Source organism: Hippopotamus amphibius, chromosome 7 (assembly GCF_030028045.1).
Source record: "Hippopotamus amphibius kiboko isolate mHipAmp2 chromosome 7, mHipAmp2.hap2, whole genome shotgun sequence".
NCBI classification, from domain to species: domain Eukaryota; kingdom Metazoa; phylum Chordata; class Mammalia; order Artiodactyla; family Hippopotamidae; genus Hippopotamus; species Hippopotamus amphibius.
Genome location: NC_080192.1, coordinates 102850955 through 102870440, shown reverse-complemented (window position 1 = coordinate 102870440; position 19486 = coordinate 102850955). Strand labels below are relative to the sequence as shown.

Sequence of the window (19486 nt, the reverse complement as noted above, 5' to 3'; positions counted from 1 at the left end):
CATGAAATTGACTTTATTTGCAATGCAGCAAGACTGCTTAACAGGGCAAAAAGTTCAGAAAGTAAAGCAGATTAATGGACTCTGGCACCAAGTTTTACTTTATTTTTTTGGACCACCCTTCATGTTAACTAAACAAAGTTCCAGAATTTCTTCTGTAACAAAATGTTCTGTAACATTCCATGTTAATGTCAGACAAACACCAGCAATGGTGTTTTGGGCAAATGAGGAACAAAATCTTTTCCCCTTCCTGCATGGGAAATTCATCTTTGGGTAACTATTTCTCAGGAAACCTGATAAAATATGAATGCTCTACACTATCGGGCAAGACTGCTTATGGGGAAAATGACTTCTGGTAAATTGTATTTGTAATTAGGAGAACTACAAATACTTAAAAGGAAGCTACATCTTTGAACTTCTCTGAGTGCAGCAACTCTTAAATCTTAAGATTGTGAAGGTCTTAAGTCCATGCCTTGGAGTTGTTGCAAGAGATGTTGACTGCTGTGAAGCATGAAGTCTCAAAGCCAGGGCAGCTCCACACACACTGCACTGTCATCTGGTGAGAAGACTGCTCCCAGACAATTATGTGCAGAGGGACACCTGATAGTGCCCTACTATCAGCTTATATTTCCTACAGTGTTCTGAATCACATGGTTCTAAATGTGGCCTATAGTAAACTTGTCAGTCTGAATGTTTGGTTGACTAAAATCACTCCTGGTATGACTACAGAACTGATAAAAGGGAGAATAAGGCAGAATATGATTCTACCACTCTACCATACTCAAACCCTAAGGAATGGGCAAGCCCCTTCAATTTCAATTTATTCAGGTATGGAAAACAGACAGTAGACCCTGCCTCACATACTTCACTGAATAGTTCCAAATATCACAAGAAAACAAATTTAGAAAAGACCTCAAATTTTTCAGATCAAGTCCTTTCTTACACCACACATGATTCCCCTCCACTTGCTATCCTCATACCTGTATCTTTGTCTATCAAACTTTTACCTGGATTCTCAATAGGAAAAGAGTGATGTGAAGTGTCAGAATCACATTGAGAGCTTTACCCAATGAAATAAGCCTGCCTCTTCCCCATCCCACTCTCACAATTCTGTTACTTCCCTTACTGCTTGAGGGACACTCATAGATGAAATAGGATTGAATAATTTATAGTGTATAGACAAAATAGTTTCTTATAAACTACATGACAAAGATCTGTTTAAGAATACACTCAAATTTAAGAAAAAGGAAGAACAGACAAAATATTAATAAAATGGTTTCATTTTTACTTTATACTTTATACTTTTCTGTCCAAATATTTGACAATTAGGGAATTCCTTGGTGGTCCAGTGGTTAGGACTCGGTGTTTTCACTGCCAGGGCCCAGGTTCAATCCCTGGCCGGGAAAGTAAGATCCCGCAAGCCGTGCAGTGTGGCCAAAAAAAAAAAAAAAAGACAATTAAAACCCTTTCCAAGGAAGTCACTTACTGTTTTAAGTTCTTGGCGCAATTGCTGGTTATAATTTGTGGACTCTTCTAGTCGAGCTTCTAATGCTGCAATTTTCTCTTCTTTTATTTCAAGGGACTTCTTTAGAGTGGATTCTAATTTTGATTCCAAAAGTTTGTATCTATTATCCAAGTATAAAAATAATATAGTTCACTATTGGATGTCAGAAAATTATTTTTAAAGATAATTTATGACCACAGATACTGATATTATAATAAATAGGCTTTATAAAATAGACTTTATAAAAAAGAAGCAAATTATCTTGCTCTTACTGTCTATTACCCCTTTTAAACTATTCCTGGTAATAAAAAAACAGAAAAATCACTGAGTAAACATAGCTCCAAATTACAGTCTAGGCTGTCAAAAGCAAAAATCAGTACTCAAAAAAGCCATATGGAAGATCTGAGTTTCAAAATATTCCTTTTAGTTTTATAAGAATAGAATCTATAGAAAGAGCAAGTGGATGGATTTATCATATTATTAAGCATTTGTCTATGATATTAACATGTAATATATTTATACAAGTACATATGAATAGTTAAGACTTAGCGCTCACTGAAGACTTTACCTTCAGGGCACAGAGTACTTGCAGAATATTTTTTAAAAAAGGGAATGATATAGTAAAGACACAAAACACTGGTGACAGAACAAGAGGCAGACAGATTTCAGTATCAATATTTTAGTTATCTTTTTGAATGGTGGGTTCATGAATATTTATATTATTCTTAATCAAGATTTTTTAACAAAAAAGCCAGTTCATGAACACACTTTGAGAGTGAACCACAGACTAGGAATTACGGATTAATCTATTTCTTACACCTGAGAACCTCAATGACTAAACCAAATAAAAACCTAAAGTACATATATGAGAAATTTTTATCATATTCTGCCTCTTACTGTAATTAATTTGTGTGTATATATTTTCTGCCCAACCATATCTTAAGTTCATTGAGAGCAGAGAACAAATCTCACTGATTTTGGTATTGGCTTGAGTCAACAAATAATTTTAAAGCATGTAATGAGTATGACTTAGGATATATTAAATTTGTGATGTCTGAGTTCTGGACTGTCCAGATAGAGATATCCAGCAAGCAGAGAATAATATAGATATTAGCTGAGATGATGGACAGGAATGCTCATAGAATGGATAAGAGGCCTACCAACATAACCTTAGGAAGCTATATTTAAAGAGAGGCACAGGAAAAATAGTTGTTAAAAGAGAAAGACAAGAATGATCACACTGCACTCTGGAATTCCACCACTAAATCTACTTTGTTGCATTTAATTAATTTATTTATACATTCAATTACACAATTAAGACTATATATTCCTTGATGGCAAGAATAAATATCTTAATAATTGTATTTTCAAAGGTCAGAGGGAACGACATCAATTGAAAGATGAAAAGGTTAGACTAACAAAAGAATTAGGGATACCATCTGAGATTACAGATAATGACAGATGCAGATATACATAACTCCAAGATGGAGGGGATGGAATGTTAAGGGAATTTATGTCTGTGAACTCTAATTGTCTTTGTGATGTTAAGGCTAACTTATCTGCTGAGAAAGAAGCAGGATTAGTGGCTTAAGATACTTCTTTTCCTGATCCCTCCGATTAGATCATAGTTATTAACTGTTCTCAATTCCCTTTCCTAAAAGTTTTATTTCAATATACATACTCTTATCTCCATATCTAATGCTTTCATTATAAATGAAAATGTGTGGATTAATGAACACACTTACATCTTGCCTAGTCTATTACAAGAGCTTCCTAACTGGTCTCTGTACCTTCAGATTTGCCCCTTTTCTAATCCATCTTTAATGTAACTCAGAATTGCTCAACACACCTTTGTTCTTTATTTGCATGGAATGCCCTTCCTTATTTCCACCTTGCAAATTTCCTTCTTCAAGATCCAGCTAGAAACATTACTATTTATTTGATGCCTGATAATCAGCAGATAATAAAAGCTTAATTAACATTAATTAATTGTATGAAGTAAGGTTTGGGAAAAGATACCAGTGTGAAGGACCCTTCAAAAGCTGGGTTCATAAATTTAAAACAGGGTCAGTTAAGGCAGCTACATGCTTTACTCTACTTTTTTTGCTCTACATTTAAAACGTCTTATATATGACAGGTAGAAAATCTGTCTGAATAAAGCAGTGATGCATATTCAGTATCTATATTAAAAGATAGTCAACTAAACTGTCCCTTAACAGTATGTTTAACTCAAAAAATATTTTCTCACGAAATATCTATATAGTAATTAATTTAGATTGCTCGAATTGATTGCTAGAATAAATGCCTCAAGTTACTTCTATTTGTTATTATAGAATTAACTTTTAAAAGTATCAATCTATTCTATTAAATTTGAATATTCTCAAAATTACATAAATCCCATATAATCAGCATTAATTTTTCCTATATAATTTAATATAAAATAAATATTTACTAGAATAGTAATAACGGGTAGACAACAAAATACAAATTAATAGTTACAAAAATTCCAATGAATTAAAATCTAGTATACAAAAAACAATATTCTTAACAATACACACTTCTATTCTAGTTGGAATCATGTAGCCAACTAGATAGATGCTAAATAGTAGACTAAAATCTACTAAGAAAATCCAATTAACCGACAGACTGTACTTACCATGGGAGAATAGAAATTCTCTTTAAGCCTATTGAACCTTCTCAAATTAAAGTATATGTAACTTAATTTTTTATTCTGTTTGTCAAGCCTTAGTTTTTCACATTAATTTTTATACCTTAATTGCTTCGGTCTCGAAACTGTTTGAGCAAAAAAAAAATTATTTCCACTGTTTCTCAGATAGACTTAGTACTCACCTGTCATCAGTACTCTGCTCATCATGTAAGAGTCGCTCTTTATTTAACCCTATCTTCTCAAGCTCATGAGTTAATTTTTCAAGATCATTATTCATTTGTTGAGTCTTCAACTTTTCACTCACCAAATCCTTATTTTAAAAGCAATACAAAACTCATGTGAATGTTAGGAACATAAACATCTAAGAAATTCAGCCAAGATTCCAACTACCACCATCCAGGAATATATATAATTTAAACCAAGTAAGACAGAAATGCTGTTGCTGAGCTTTTCCTTCATCAATAAAAAACAGGCAACAAAATTATCACCTAGTTCAAAGAGTATTGTTTTCCTTCTATTTTGCTAATAGTTCGTTTTAACTTTTTAGTGTTTAAAAACTAAAAGGAGAAACTTGTACTTGTGATTACACATGTTAGGCTTGAAAACTGTGGGGAAAACAACACACGTCCATTAATTTTCTAATAATGAACTAGAACCTTAGTGCACATTTCTTCCCTGCACATTTCTTTTTATGAATATATGGTGGATACAACACCCTTCTCCCACCACAAGCACCTCTCTCCCAGTGGAAGAGGCCTAAGATATTGATCTGAATAACTAGGGGGAACTCTTACAGATGCAGGGACCAGGAACCTATTGTTCAGAAAGAAAAAAAAAAAAAGGATAATAATGGTCCCCTCTTAATGCCTCTTTAGCAGAAAGGCAGATTTCCCAATGTGAGCTTCTGCCAGAATTTTAACTAAGACAGTTTTCAATTGAACTTAAAGGGTTATCATATACAGTATATAGCACAGAGATAGCAAATAAAAGCCAAGCATGCTATCTTCTGAGCTACACCAACAATTTATTGCCAATCTACTCCTATAAATTTCAGAATTCTTCTCCACATACAGATTCAACCAACTACCAATTGTTCAGTGTTGACCTTTAAATTCAACCTGATTTGCATTCTCTAGCTTAGAGGTCAAAATTCAAGGGGCTTTGAAGTCTGAAAGATCTGGATTTAAAACCAGGAATCCAAATCTACCACTGCAGTCTTAAGTAAGTTACTTAACATCTCTGAACCTCAGTTTTCTAATCTAATGGAGATAACACCTATAAAGGACTGGTTGTAAGAATTATCCAGTATTTGGCACATTCAATTACTAGTAGCTATCACAATCAGTAAGAGTTTTGATCAAATGTTTTAATATTACTTTGGAGATCAACTTGATGATTGGTGATGACTTAGAGGGGTGGGATAGGGAGGGTAGGAAGGAGTTGTGGGAGGCGGGGGTATATGTATAAGTACAGCTGATTCACTTTGTTGTACAACAGAAACTGGCACAACAGTGTAAAGTAATTATACTCCAATAAAGAGCTTAAAAAATATTACTTTGAAATAAAAGTATAAAATCAGAACGTAATAAGTCAGATACCACATGGAAACCTTATTATGCCAATTTCTTTAAAATACAAATTTACATTTACTTCTTAGTTTAGCAAAAGTAGGAAACTTGGAAACTGTTTCTAATTCTAAATTTCTACTTTGACCCATAAATAGATTATGCAAATTACTGCAATAAAATTTAAAGAACCTCTGTGTGAAAAATATAAAAAATATTTCCTGAAATTTAAGTAACTATATTTACCTCTCGTAATGTAACCAAAGTTTTTATATCAATAGTTGCTCTTTTCACAAGCTCCTTATTTTCTTTCTCTAATTCTTTCAGACGAATGCAGGATTCTTTATAAATACCAATCTCTCTGAAAAGGGTTTTGTTTTCTTTTTCCAAATTTCCAATTTTCACATTATTTTCTTCTAATGTGGTATCTTTTATTTCTGCTTGTTGTCGGAGTCTCTTATTTTCCTTCTCTAGTTGTTTCTTATCCTTTTCCAGTTGAGAAGTCTCTTGCTCTAATGATTTGTTTTCTTTTTCTAGCTGTTCTAGTCTTTTGCTAGATATTTTTAACTCTTCTAGGTTTTTTTGCAATGTTTGATTTTCCATCTCTAAGTCTTGTAGTTCACTTTCCAACTGTTGAATTTTTTTATTGCTGTTTTCTAGAGCTTTCTGCAGCCTTTGATTTTCTGTATCTAAACCCTGGTAGCTAACTTCTAAGCGTTCTGTTTTCTTGAAAGATGCTTTCATGAGCTCTAAACCTTTCTTAAGTTGTTCTTTTTCACTTTCCAGTTCTTTGTTTTCTAGTTGCAGCTGAGCCATTTTCATGCTTGCACACTTCAAAGATTCTACATTCCTTCGCAATTCTAAGTTTTCCTCATCAAGCTGGGAATTCTCTTTTTCTAGGGATTCTAACTGAAAAGTAAGGTTTTTAAAGCTATCCAATGTTTTTTTAAATTTCCTATTTTCTCTTTCCAGCTCTGAATTTTCTTGTTCTAAGGCCTCAATTTTTTCACAAGTAATTTTTAAATTGGTTATCTTTTTTTGTAACAATTCATTTTCTTTTTCAAGATGATGCAATTCATTTTCAAGTTCTTCTGCTCGTTCTCCTTTTTCTTTATAATGTTCCAATTCTTTTCTGATTTGTCTTTTTTCAAATTCAATCTTGCTTAGCTTGCTACTGGTTTCTTTGATAGATTCATGGAGAATTTTATTTTCTTTTTCAATGTCTTTCACCCTTGCTTCAGCACTTATCTGGGAGCGCTGCCTTAAAGAGGACACGGTTTGATTCAGATGTTCATTTTCCTGTTCCAATATTTTAATCTAATTTAAAAAAGGAGAAAATTTAAAACTTAATTGAATATGAACTAAATATTTTAAATTACATAAATTTCCCCTCTAAAAACTAACAGGGAAACCACACCATAAAAAGGTGCTAAAACTATCTATCTTAATTTTAATTCTGACAAATATTTACTGAGAGATCACCATGTACATATACTGCCAGGTCTTTAAAGTTCATATCTTTAGGGAGTCCATAATGTAAAGGAATGGTTAAGAGAGATGTATTAAATATTAATCAAAATGATCTTCAGATTATTTATGGTTACATGTTTTAAATTCAAACATGAGTATAAGTGAAATGTATATACATATCTTCTTGAAGATACAAGCTTTTATGTTCATTCAATAAATTTCACAATGCATACACACAGTGAGTTCTCAGTAAATACAATATTTACTATATTATATGTGCATGTGCAGTGACGTACATTTGTGTGTATTCATTCTCTAAGAGAATTCTAATTTGGAAACATCAAAATAACAAAATCCTTGGTACATTTTAAAACTAGTCCATCCAATTTATAGCATGGCCTACTGTAATGGTTCTTAAAATTCAGTGTGTTAATCCCCTGAGAACCTTGTAAAAGTAGAGATTCATACTTAGCTCTAGAATTTTTGTTACTGTAGCTCTATGGAAATGTGTATTTTATAGGTGGCTTGAGGACTATATCTAGATGATACAAAACAAATCATTTTACTTCTTTTTTTTTTTTTCCTTTTCTTTTTGGCCACATCGCACAGCACGTGGGGTGTGGGATCTTAATTCCCCTATCAGGGATCAAATTCATGAACCCCTGCAGTGGAAGCAAGGAGTCCTAATCACTGGACTGACAGGGAAGTCCCCATTTTACTTCTAAAAATTAGAAAGTTTAAAATAGCCAGTCACTTAATCTATTCAATTCTCAGTTTCCTCACGCATAAAATGAGAATAACCAATAAACACTTGAAAGTATGAAAATATCCAAGATGTTTGCTGCCACCACTTGTCCCACTTTAGTGGGACCAGAGTAGAGCTGCATTTCACCTCAACTTCACTTGGGGACTTTCAAATCTGCAGTTCAATTCCACTGACACTTGTAAGCAATTCAAACACAGGTATCACTAAATTTTATACCAGATAATTATTAAACACACTGGCAATTTAAAAACTTCTAAGCTTTTCCTTCAACTTTCCTAAAATGCATGTGATAGAAAGTTAGGTAAAACTATAGCTACTTTAAAATCTAAAAAATTCTAAAACATTTCCATTTAACGTTTTGATGAACATTTTGTTTGCAGAAACTTTAAAATAACTTTTGTTAATAAATTTTAAAATATGTTGCTTAATAGGAAATTTACGAACCTGTCTCTCTGAATTTTCTCTAAGTGTTTCAATTGTTTTTTCAAGCTGAGCTTTCTCCTTCATTAGATCCTTGCTTAAATTCTGACAATTCTGAAGACTTTGCTTTTCTTGAATAATCTCATTTTCAAGAATCTCTACCTGGAGAAAATTAAATCACAAAACAATATATTATTAAATATTTCATAATAGTGGAAACATAAAAACAAAAGCTAATCATTGAATAAAGGATAGAATACAGTTTTAATGCTCAAATGGTGAAATTTAAGAATTTCATAGAGAAAATTCAAGTACTGATAATATTCCAAGCTAATTTTAGCAGCTGTATAAAATATACAGACATGACGATCTTTCTTACCAACTCTGCATCTTTGAGGGCAAATTTCTATTTCTAAACACAAACACAACTGAATATATACACACATGCCATATGAAGAATGCACAAATCTACTGAAAACTCTCTTGGTTTGAATGGGTTTGTAAAAAGTGAAATTTTAATTAGTCAAGGAACTTCAGTGCTCAAGAAGCAAAAGATGAGAAAATGAGGAAACAAGAAGAAACTTGGATTAAAATAAAGAGAGAAAAAAGGAGACTACTAGAGAAAAAAAGATCTGAACAAAATACCAGCAAATACTTACATTATAGGTTTAAATTTATCATAAATTACACATTTAAAGATACAATAAAGAATGAGGTTAAAAAGCATGAAAAAGCAAATTCAACTCCAAAATATGCCAAACTATTGATTTCCCATTATATAACATATTCAAACCAGGTAATAAAAAAAATAAAGAAGATTTAGGTATGTAAAATACTTCAAGTTTAAATATTACTTATATTATTAAATCCTTGTATCAATACTAAGGAAATCTAAGAAGTAATATCTCAAAAGCATCAAGTCACAAATCTTATCCAATAACTCAACATTAATTTACACAATGAGAAAGCTTTATTAATAACTAATCTAGTTCTCCCATTACTGACTGAAATATATGGGTAGTAGTTATTTAATTAAATTCATTTGTTGTGTTATGGAATTCAAGTGAAACATTCAGTTTACAAAAGATACACAATGAATTGATCAAAAATTGCTGGAATCACTAAGAATTTACTAATTAAACTTTAAAGCTAATTTCAAAATCAAATTTCCAGATGCAATTATAGTGACAACAAAAATAAAAATGTTTCCAGTTCTAAATGGCCACTCCTACTTTAACACTATATTTATTGTGAAATACTTATTAAGATTATTTGGTTAATGAACTAAAGATGATGCAAAAATGTTGTAAAAGAGTAAAACTCTTGCAAGAAAATCAAGTAGTCTATCCACATTATCTAAGGCAGTGGTTCTTAAGGCATGGTTCCAAAACGGCAGGGTGAGCATAACCTAGGAATTTCTTGGAAATGAGAATTCTTAGACCTGACCTGCCTAATTAGAAACCCTGGACATGGGGCTCAGCAATCTGTATTTTAACAAGTCCTGAAGGTAATTCTGATGCACACCTCTTTGAAACTACTAGTCTAAAAATTAAGGAGATTTTCATAACCAAGTCTAGAAACCCAGAACCCACTGAAGGAAAAATTAGACATGGCTGATTACAAATAGAAATAAAAATTAATTCATAAGGATCCATGTATAAGAATATTTATTTCAGTACTGTTCACAGTGACCAAGAACTGGAAACAAAAGTGAAAGCACATTTTGGAGAGTATATGTGATGGGAGGTATTCATGATAAAAATATCATGTATGTTTTTATAACAGAATTTCTATTTATGTATTTTGTGTGTGTGTGTGTGTGTGTGTGTAGGCAAAAAGATATGCAAAAATAAATTACTTGGTCTAATTGTTCCACAATTTTCCAATTGTGAGAATATCTCAGAGATATTGTGGGTTTGGATCCAGACCACGGCAATAAAGTAAATATCACATTTAAATGAGTCACATGAATTTTATGGTTTCCCAGTGCATAGAAAAGCTATGTTTACATACACTGTAGTCTAGTATGTGAGCAACAGCATTATGTCTAAGAAAACAATGTACATACCATCATTAAAAAATCATTTACTGCTAAAAAATGTTAACCATCATCTGAGCCTTCAACAAGTCGTAATCTTTTTGCTGGTGGAGGGTCTTGCCTAGATGTTGATGGTTGCTGACTGACCAGGGTAGTGATTGCTGAAGGCTGGGGTGACTATGCAATTTCTTAAAATAAAACAATAAAGTCTGCTGCGCTGACTGACTCTTCCTCTCACAAACAATTTCCTTGTAGCATGCAATGCTGTTTGACAGCATTTACCAACAGAATTTTGTTCAAAATTGGAGTCACTTCTCTTAAACGCTGCCACAGCTTTATCAACTTTATGTAATATTCTAAGTCCTCTGTTATCATTTCAACTATCTTCACAGCATCTTCACCAGTAGATTTCGTCTCAAGAAACCACTTTCTTTGCTCACACATAAGAAGCAACTCCCAATCCATTAAAGTTCTATCATGAGATTGCAGCAATTCAGTCACATCATCAGGCTCCATTTCTAATTCTGGTTCTCTTGCTATTTCCTCCACATCTGCAATTACTTCCTCCAATGAAGTCTTGAACCCCTCCAAGTCATCCATGAGGGTTAGAATCAGCTTCTTCCAAACTTCTGTTAATGTTGATATTTTGACTTTCCCATGAATCATGAATGTTCTTAATGGCATTTAGAATGGTGAATCCTTCCCATGAATCATGATTGCTCTTAACGGCATTTAGAATGGTGAATCCTTTGCAGAATGTTTTCAATTGACTTTGCCCAGATCCATTAGAGGAATCACTTTCTATGGCAGCTATAGCCTTACAAAATATATTTCTTAAAGAATAAGACCTGAAAGTCAAACTTACTCCTTGATCCATGGGTTGCAGAATGGATGTTGTGTTAGTAGGCACAGAAAATAACATGAATCTCATCAGAAGTCTACACCAGAGCTCTTGGGTGATCAGGTGCATTGTCAATGAGCTGTTAACATTTTGAAAGGAATTTTTGTTTGGGCAGTGGGTTTCAGAAGTGGGCTTAGAATAGTCAGTAAACCATGTTATAAATAGATGTTCTATCATCCAGGCTTTGTTGTTCCATTAAGAGAGCATAGGTAAAGTAGATTAAGCAGGTTTCTTAAAGGTCTTAAGATTTTTGAAATGGTAAATGAGCACTGACTTAAACTTCAAGTCACCAGCTGCATTAACCCCTAACAAGAGAGTCAGCCTGTCCTTTGAAGCTTTGAACCTATGCATTGACTTATCCTCTTTAACTATGCAAGTCCTAGATGGCATCTTCTTCCAATAGAAGGCTGTTTTGTCTACACAGAAAATCTACTGTGTAGTGTAGCCAACCCAATTAATTATATTAACTCGATCTTCTGCACAACTAAATACAGCTTCTACATCACTAAATACAGCTTCTACATCAGCACTTGCTGCTTCCTGTTGTACTTTTATGCTATGGAGACAGCTTCTTTCTTTCAACCTCACAAACCAACCTTTGCAAGGTTCAAACTTTTCTTCTGAAGCTTCCTCACCTCTCTCAGCCTTCAAAGAATCAAAGAGAGGCCCTTGCTCTGGATTAGGCTTTGGCTTAAGGGAATTTTGTGGCTGGCATGTCTTCTATCCAGACTACTAAAACTTTCTTCATATCAGCAATAATGCTCTTTCACTTTCTTATTCATATGTTCACTGGAGTAGCACTTTTAATTCCCTTCAAGAACTTTTTCTTTGCATACACAACTTGGCTAACTGGTGCAGGAGGCCTACCTCTCAGCCTGTCTTGGCTTTCAACCTGCGTTCTTCACTAAGCTTAATTATTTCTAGCTTTTGATTTAAAGTGAGAGTCGTGTGATGCTTCCTTTCACTTGAACACATAGAGGCCACTGTAGGTTATTAACTGGCCTAATTTCAATATTTTGTGTCTTAGGGAATAGGGAGGTCTAAGGAGAGGGAGAGAGACAGGGGACTCACCAGTCAGTGGAGAAGTCAGAACACACACACCATTTATTTGTTAAGTTCACTATCTTATATGGGTGCAGTCTGTGGCACCCCAAAACAATTACAACACTAACATCAAAGATCTCTGATCAGAGATCACTATAACAAATACAATAATGATCAGAGTTTGAAATATCGTGAGAATTACCAAAATGTGACACACAGACATGAAGTGATAAGCAAATGCTGTTGGAAAAACATTCTCATTTGTTTGAAGCAGGGCTGCCTCAAACTTTTAAGCTGTAAAAAACACAATTATCTGTAAAGTGTAATAAAGTAAAATGCAATAAAAAAAGGTACATTTGTATTTCTGTTCAATCAAAGCCTAGTTAAAATTCAAGTTTCATAATCCCTAAATTGTGGTCTCTAAATACCATTTCCCACTAAAAGGAACAAGGGCGTTTTGGAGACATGGCTTTTTCCAGGCCTGAGGCAGGAAATATTTAAGAGGAACCTAGAACACTTTGTCACGGCAGATAGCAAGGAAGCTCTCCAGGAGTGCTAAGGTCATGTTATTCCGAAAGCAGCTTAAAGAGGTGGGACAGTAGCAAAAATAAATAGTGTATTGAAATACTTCAAATATTTTTAAATCCATGAGTTCATAACGACCCTAAAACAAACAACAAACTCACTCATTAACTATCTCAGGAGGATATGAGAGAACCAATTCATTACTAGGAAACTGGTAAATAAAGGTAAAGAATCATTCATTCATTCTACTTTATCCCTAAAAGCTGTTCCTCAGAGTAACCAATGGTTTTGTTTTTTTTTAAATCAACAGTTCTTAAAAGAAAAGTTTTTTCTAACAGCAATATTCTAGCTACCAAATTAAGAAGGAATGATATAATATCAGGATTTTGTAACCTCTGATAATTAAGGGATCTAAGCAAATGATTTTCTATGACAACTGACATCACAGAGACAACCAGACATGTACCACCTGTTTGAGGTTTCTTCAACAGAAATACTGCTAGGAAAGAAGAGTAAATCTATAGACTAAAAAAGACTTCAGGGACACATCAACTGATTGAATGTACCAATATTATGTGGATTCATATTCAAATAAAATATTTTTAAAAACCTTAATAGATTTGGAAAAACTTAAATGCTGGCCAAAAACTATAATTTTTGAGTATGATAATGCCACTGTTCTTTTTTTAAAAAAATTCCTTACTTTTTAGAGATTTATATTGAGATATTTATTGGTGAAATAGCATCACTTCTAGGATTTACTTCAAAATCATCTAGTGGTTGTGAGGAGAGTATCAAGGGTAGAAGTAAGACTGGCTTTAAGTTAATGATTGTTGAAGTTGAATGAGTCTAGAGTTCATTCACTTCACATTTATATAACTGAAATTTTATATAAGTTAAAATAATACTGAGGGTACATTAAAAGCTGGAAAATAAATGTTCTATCTCAGTGCTATTTATTTATACTTTTATATATACTTTTTTACATTACATTAAACATTAATTTTTATTTACCTTCTTACTTAGTCTTTGATTTTCTTTTTCAATTTTCAGGATTTTGGAAGTGGTGCCTTCTGCAGAATCCATAGTACTCCGAAGCTCTTCTACAGTTTTTGTCAAACTCTGATTTTCCATCTCCAACTTCAATAACCTACTTGATGTCAATTCATTTACCTCATGGCCCAAGGATTTTTGTGGTGCTATAATATTGAAAAATATGTCACTGATAAAACTATGTTTACTCTTCACTATTTAAAATATTTAGTATAAATACATGAAATCATCTGGTCCTTAACTTTATAAAAAATTTATAAAGTTATGCCAGATAGACATAATAAAAAAAGAGAAATAAAATACAGGTAAATCTTGAATTTATAATGCATCCATAAGCATTCTAGTGAAAAAAAAAGTACAAAATTTAGACTGAAGTGACTAGACTTTCGATTCTAATTCCATGAGAAATTAAATTTAACCTCAATGAATCTTAGGTTACTTGGACAAAATATAGTTATTACCCTGTGTATCTAATAGAATCACTGTGTGACTCAAGAATTATAAAGCATATTCTATGCCACACCTTCAAAGAGAAAGGAAAACAGCTTGAGGGGGAAAAATCCTAATCTGATTCTGAGAAAGGCAAGACAGTACTATACACTGGTCACTTCGAAAAAGTCTCTAAATGAAGAATCCCGGCTAATTAAGCATAAATAGCAACATGCAGTCCATTTTGCCAACGGAAATCATCTTTCTAAGTAGCTTTCAGCATTGTATTTTTTAAAATAAGAAAACTTGGCTTCAACTTCTGTAAATGATGCTCTCCAGTAAGCCAAAAATAATTATTTTTTAATAAACCTAAAACAGACATTAAGTATTTTGATGATATAAAAATATTAGGATTTGCAAATGAAATGTGACACTTAGAATTTAATTTTGAAATTCCAGACTTCAGGAAGGGAAATAAACAGAAATACAGGAGGGCATTTCTGGGTCTGTCTACTTCTGTGTATGTCTGAAATCCTCCATCATAAAAAGCAAAGAAACACACACACAAACATGTATCCCCACAAATCATACATCCTTTTAAAAATCAGGTAGAGTAAAATATCCCCTAGATATTAAGTAAAGAAAGCCTCAATTCTTATTTCAGGTTTTTGTTCTAGTCAGCACAATGTTAATCTTTTATTAAAAGCTGGTATACTAGATAGTCACTGACTTTATAAATTCCATTAGCTGTCCAAGTCTTCTTAAGTAAAACTCTAATTCATGATTTGAGGTCATGCATTTCAATTCAACAAGATTAGGCTACAAAACATGATATGCCTTAATAAAACTTTCACTATTACATGCTTCGAAGAAACTTCAGGTCAGACTAAAAGACTTTAAAAGGATGCTTACAACACATTTTTAACATGGGAGATTGTCTATGTTATATTCTTAGATGAAAAAGGAACTTAATTGTATATACACACTGATCTGATGATATCGAAAATAACCATGTGTGTGTAGAAAAATTCTAGAACCAAATTTCGTGAAATGTAAAAGGCAAGAAATTATCAGCAACTTTGATTTCCTTCCTTATATTTTTCCACATTTTGCAAATTTTCTAGAAAGCCCCTTGTATAGTTAAAAAAAAATTATGCTACACAATGAATTTTATGTTCTATGACCCCAGCAAAACAGCTGTGATATAATGATAATAATAATAATAAAAACAGTCAAATGCTTACTATTTACTAGGCACAGGTTTAAAGGGCTTCATTAACAAACTCAACCCTCACAACAACCCTACAAGATGGTACTTACTATTATTGTCCCCACTTCACAGGTGAGAAAACCCCTAACAGTGTAATTTTAACTACTTAAGTAGCAGAAAACATTTAAGCCTGAATTGTTTTCTTTGTAACTCAATTCAAATAGAATACAATAAAAAAGTTCCACAAGTATTTTAAGTAACACATTTAGCAAATTCATTCTCAGCTGAATATAATCACTTACTATGAAGTCAATTTACATGGAGTCCCAGAATCTGGAACTAGGTTCTCAAGTGTAAAATTAGGAAAAGCCTAATAGTAATAAATATGATGAGTCATCTGTAGAAGTAATTATTCTTTAAGCACCAGGCTATAAGCTGTTTTAGACTTTATGTCTACCTCACCACTATCTCCTCAGGGCCTGGTATAATACTTTACATATGGTAGGTGCTTAATAAATATCTGCTGAAGGAAGAAAAACGGGTATAATAACCTAAATACTGGGTAACTGAGGAATTAAGGAACCAGTCTAATTCAAATAAATGTGACCTGGGTATAATTTCAATAAAGTATTATATATCAGTATTAGCAAACTCAAAGCTTTACCACAAAAAGCCACATTGTATGTGCGTGTGCACCTTTAATAAACAGGACAAGTTAATGTGGAGCCTAGGGAAATAGAGCCAAAAGTTAAAAATTTATCTGGGGTCTTTCATTACCTCTAGGGTATAAATGGTAGGTATAATCCTAAAATGGAGATTACACATATTGATGAAAGTAGCCATGAAGATCCCTAACTTGCTTTATTCTAGCAAGTACATATTCACCAAAGAATATTCCCACTGTATTCTGATTTCCTACTTAGATTTGCCTATAGTCAAAGAACATGCTGACCAGCTAATATGACTTTTCTGTTCTATTTAGTAGATGGCTATATCTCTCAAAATAAATTAATAAGCTGATTTCCCAGTTTATTGTGATATTAACATGAAATTTGCCTAAACAATTGACCAAATCTGCTACTGCACTCAGTTGAGTTGTAAGACATACAAAGATAAGGACCAGACCCAGGAATGTGGAAATTAACATATTACTCTGTGAAACTCTATCTAGGGAGATATGTGGCCTTCTGAGACATCTCCAGCCAGGGAAAATAAAGAACAGCAATAAAATAGCCAGAAATGTAAGCATAAATACAACTTCATTTATTCATTTATCCATTTAAATAAAACAAAATTGTAAATACCTTCAGAAAGTTCACTAGTTCTGGATATTTGTTCCAGCTCCCAGCCAAGATGTAATGATTCATCCATACTCTGTTTCTGTGCCATTTCCAAAGTCATATTTTCTTCCATTAATTCTTCAATCTTTTTTCTATCCATATCACGCTCCTTTTTTATTGGCAGGGAGTAGGGAGAGAAAAGAAAGCTAAGAAACAGTACAATTTCAAGCTAATATTTTATTACTTATAACTTTCATTTATCAGAAACTGTATGAGATAAATTTAGAGTTCCTTAAAATTTTCACAATTTGAAGCTAATAATCAATTATAATTATTACTGCTAATCATTAAACTGATCAGGTGTCTGACATCCTTTCAAAGTGATCTTTGGGGACACTGAAAACACCTCTTCATAGTCATTATATTGTTTTAACGATATAACAAATGATTTCTGACCCAATGATAAATTTTAGCAAATAGCTGTATATCTATATTCTAAAGGAGTATTTACACAATGGTTTATCAGGTTTTCTGAAAAGCAATAGTCAAAATTAATAAATAATACCCCTCTGTAACAAGAGCAGAAATTTCTACTACTCCTGAATTTATATAAAATTGGAAGGATCTAACTTATCTCTTCTCTGTTAAGGCCTTAAGGACACTAGCCATCCTTGTCACTATAGGGAAATCAGATGAATCTTAGAATTTTTACTTAGAGGCCATGTAATTGATCTACCTTATAATACTTACCATTTCCATATCATGCAATTTAGCCTTCAGTTGTAAATTCTCTTTTTCTAATTCATGTAATTTATCAGAACGAGCTCGAGTTCCTTCTAATTGGTCTTCCAACATGGTCTTTGTTTCTAATAAAACTTGATTGTCTTCTTTTAATTCCTATAAACATTTCAAGGAGGCTTTATTTGTCACAAATATGATAATATGTTAATTTCAAAGCTCTGAAATATAAAAGTTCTTAATTATAAAATAAGACATTAAGCTCTCTTTATCAATGTTCTATGCAAGAGTAAAGCTACTGAATAACAGAAATATAGTTGATTTCATTTTATTTCCCAGAATTTCAGTTATTATATAAACAAAATACTCAGTACTTATTTTAGAATGAATACTACTACTATAAGTTCACATGAAATTGTTGGGGTATATTTAAATTCCTTAGTCACAAGGATAAGGAACTCAGTATAAGCAGTCTTCCAGATACTTAAGACACCAATCTCCACAGAATCAGGGCTTAATTTATTTAATGGAACAGATTTAGATTTCTCTCTACTTGAGAGTGAAGAGTTTGGGTTTTTGAGTAAATCATAAACCAAGGCTTTATCAATAAATATTTTACATAAACATCTTAAAATTCCTACATATGTTTTGAAGACATGCTCACAAATCTATATTGCCAAGTTTATAAGCTGAAGTCAAGAGAAAGTACATTAAAACAGTGGCATCCATGAGGATCCCTTAATAGTGCCACGCATACACCTATTTAAATAATTAACAAACAACTAATATTCAGCTTATCTTTGCACTCTATTGGGCCTATTTTCTGGTAACATTCAGGCTAAGTTCTAACTTTCTCTTATAATGTTTTCAATTCTTGATTTAGCATACTCCTTCCTTCTTATCCCCTTATTGAAACTAACCAAAATCTCCTCTGTTTACAGACAATGAAGAAATCACTGAGAAAGGAAAAAAGAATGCAAGAAGCAAGGATTTTCAAATTCTTGCTGTCAAACTGAACTTCATGTAACTCAGAACTGCAACCACTAAGTAAGAAAAACTGATTTTTCTAATTTGTTCATATACATATGTGTGTAAAGAGACAAATGGGGTGGAAGGGGAGAAAGAGAGAGGGAGAGGGAGGGAGAGAAGATGACAAATATTGATTTCACCTTCATTGATCCTAATTTAGTATTTTGAGTTGAGCAGCAATCAGAAATATGTTTTGCACTCACTTCCAGAAATGAGTTTGAAATTAGTAGAGATATATATACTTTACTTTGATTTCAAAAGTCTTCCCTACCTATAATGCTAAATAAAGGAATGGAAGAAGAGCCCCAAAGAATTCAATAAAATGAATAGAGTCCAAAAATTCCTTTTCACAAATCTAAACAATATGCTAATCTATCATAAAATAAACACCTGATGCTATTTACAGTTTGCTCAATGTTTCAAGAGTTCCTTACATTTATTAAAGTGCATTTTAAATGCATTTTGAAAAATCGTAATACTTTTAAAGAAAAAAAATTGTGAATGGTTTAAATTACACAACATACCTCAACTCTTGCCTTATAAAATTCAATATCATGTAGTCTCTCTTTATATCTGCTGACTTCACTTTCAAGCTTATCAACTCTGACGGCCTTCTCCCGAAGCGCATCTAATTCATCTCGATACATTCTTGCAGAACGAGCATCCGAAAGCAAATTCATGTTCTAAATATAAACATATATTAATATTTAAAATATTATTTCTATTTTCAAACTGATAAGCCTTGGGGTGTACAATTTGATGAATTTACCCAAAAAAAAAAAAAAATTAATGACTTTTGTACTTGTTTCTTTGTTTTTGGCCCTGCTGTGCTGCGGCATGTAGGATTTT

The 19486-nt window shown here is 32.6% G+C and overlaps 1 protein-coding gene across 6 annotated transcripts in view; it reads right to left on the bottom strand.

The window, feature by feature from the left end:
* The window catches only part of CCDC88A (coiled-coil domain containing 88A), a 113070-nt gene that overhangs the window by 34110 nt on the left and 59474 nt on the right, over window positions 1-19486 (bottom strand). For all 6 annotated transcript variants that reach the window (XM_057740968.1, XM_057740969.1, XM_057740967.1 and 3 more), the window contains exons 10-17: window positions 19162-19320; window positions 17621-17767; window positions 16895-17039; window positions 13913-14097; window positions 8415-8552; window positions 5981-7051; window positions 4352-4479; window positions 1484-1622 (exon numbers count right to left, since the gene is read on the bottom strand). In XM_057740968.1, coding sequence (XP_057596951.1) covers window positions 1484-1622; window positions 4352-4479; window positions 5981-7051; window positions 8415-8552; window positions 13913-14097; window positions 16895-17039; window positions 17621-17767; window positions 19162-19320 — 2112 coding nt within the window. The remainder of the gene's footprint in view (window positions 1-1483; window positions 1623-4351; window positions 4480-5980; window positions 7052-8414; window positions 8553-13912; window positions 14098-16894; window positions 17040-17620; window positions 17768-19161; window positions 19321-19486) is intronic.